Raw genomic sequence first — 737 nt, 5'->3', positions numbered from 1 at the left:
TATTTTTAAGGGGTTTTTTTGCCTTAACAAAAGACAGTATACTAATGCAACTTACAAGATTTTCAACATATATGAAATTAGTAGAGGTAAGTTTGCCTATTATTATATTAATAAAGTAAATGAAATAATTACATTTTTATTACTTATTTAAAATATTAGGATGGAATGAATGCTATATTTGAATCAAATAATAGTCAACATAAATCAACATTAAATATGATCAAGGAAAATAGAAGAAGAATTCTGATATATAATCTTAGAAAAGTTCTAGGGAGTGGTATTGGTCTTAAACATGATAAACAACCAGTATTTTATATTAGAATAGTTGATCTACATTTGAAAACAACTTTATCATTTGGATCAATCAGTGAACTTAGACAATTGATTGTTTGGGAATTAGAAAAAGTAATATATTCATTTTCAGAAATATCAATGAAAGAAAAGAATTTTATATCTCATATTTCATTAGTTTTAGATTTTAGTGAAATGGGGATTTATACTTGTAAAGTGGAATTTCAATCTTTTATGAGATTAATTTCAGAAATTCTAGATTTTTATTCTCCTTTATTAATTAATACAATAATAATTCACAAATCAAAATCTTTAAAGGAGAATTTATGGTATTCTATTGAAAAAAATATTTCATTATTATATGATAGAGAAATTATTACAATTTTTACTGATACAGAAGAAGAACTTTGGAAACTTTTAAAACCTATGAATAATGCTATTCTTCA

The 737-nt window shown here is 22.7% G+C and overlaps 1 protein-coding gene across 1 annotated transcript; it reads left to right on the top strand.

The window, feature by feature from the left end:
* Positions 1 to 165: 165 nt before the first annotated feature.
* Chro.80134 (hypothetical protein) lies at positions 166 to 737 on the top strand (the record flags this gene model as incomplete). The annotated part of the gene is made up of 1 exon (XM_659745.1): positions 166 to 737. A coding segment is annotated over one exon (572 nt), but the record flags the coding sequence as incomplete, so codon positions are not given.

This window comes from Cryptosporidium hominis (assembly GCF_000006425.1).
Source record: "Cryptosporidium hominis TU502 chromosome 8 CHRO018048, whole genome shotgun sequence".
Classification (NCBI taxonomy): Eukaryota; Apicomplexa; class Conoidasida; order Eucoccidiorida; family Cryptosporidiidae; genus Cryptosporidium; species Cryptosporidium hominis.
Note: the sequence above shows the minus strand (reverse complement) of the source record. Positions and strands in the feature narration are given on the sequence as shown.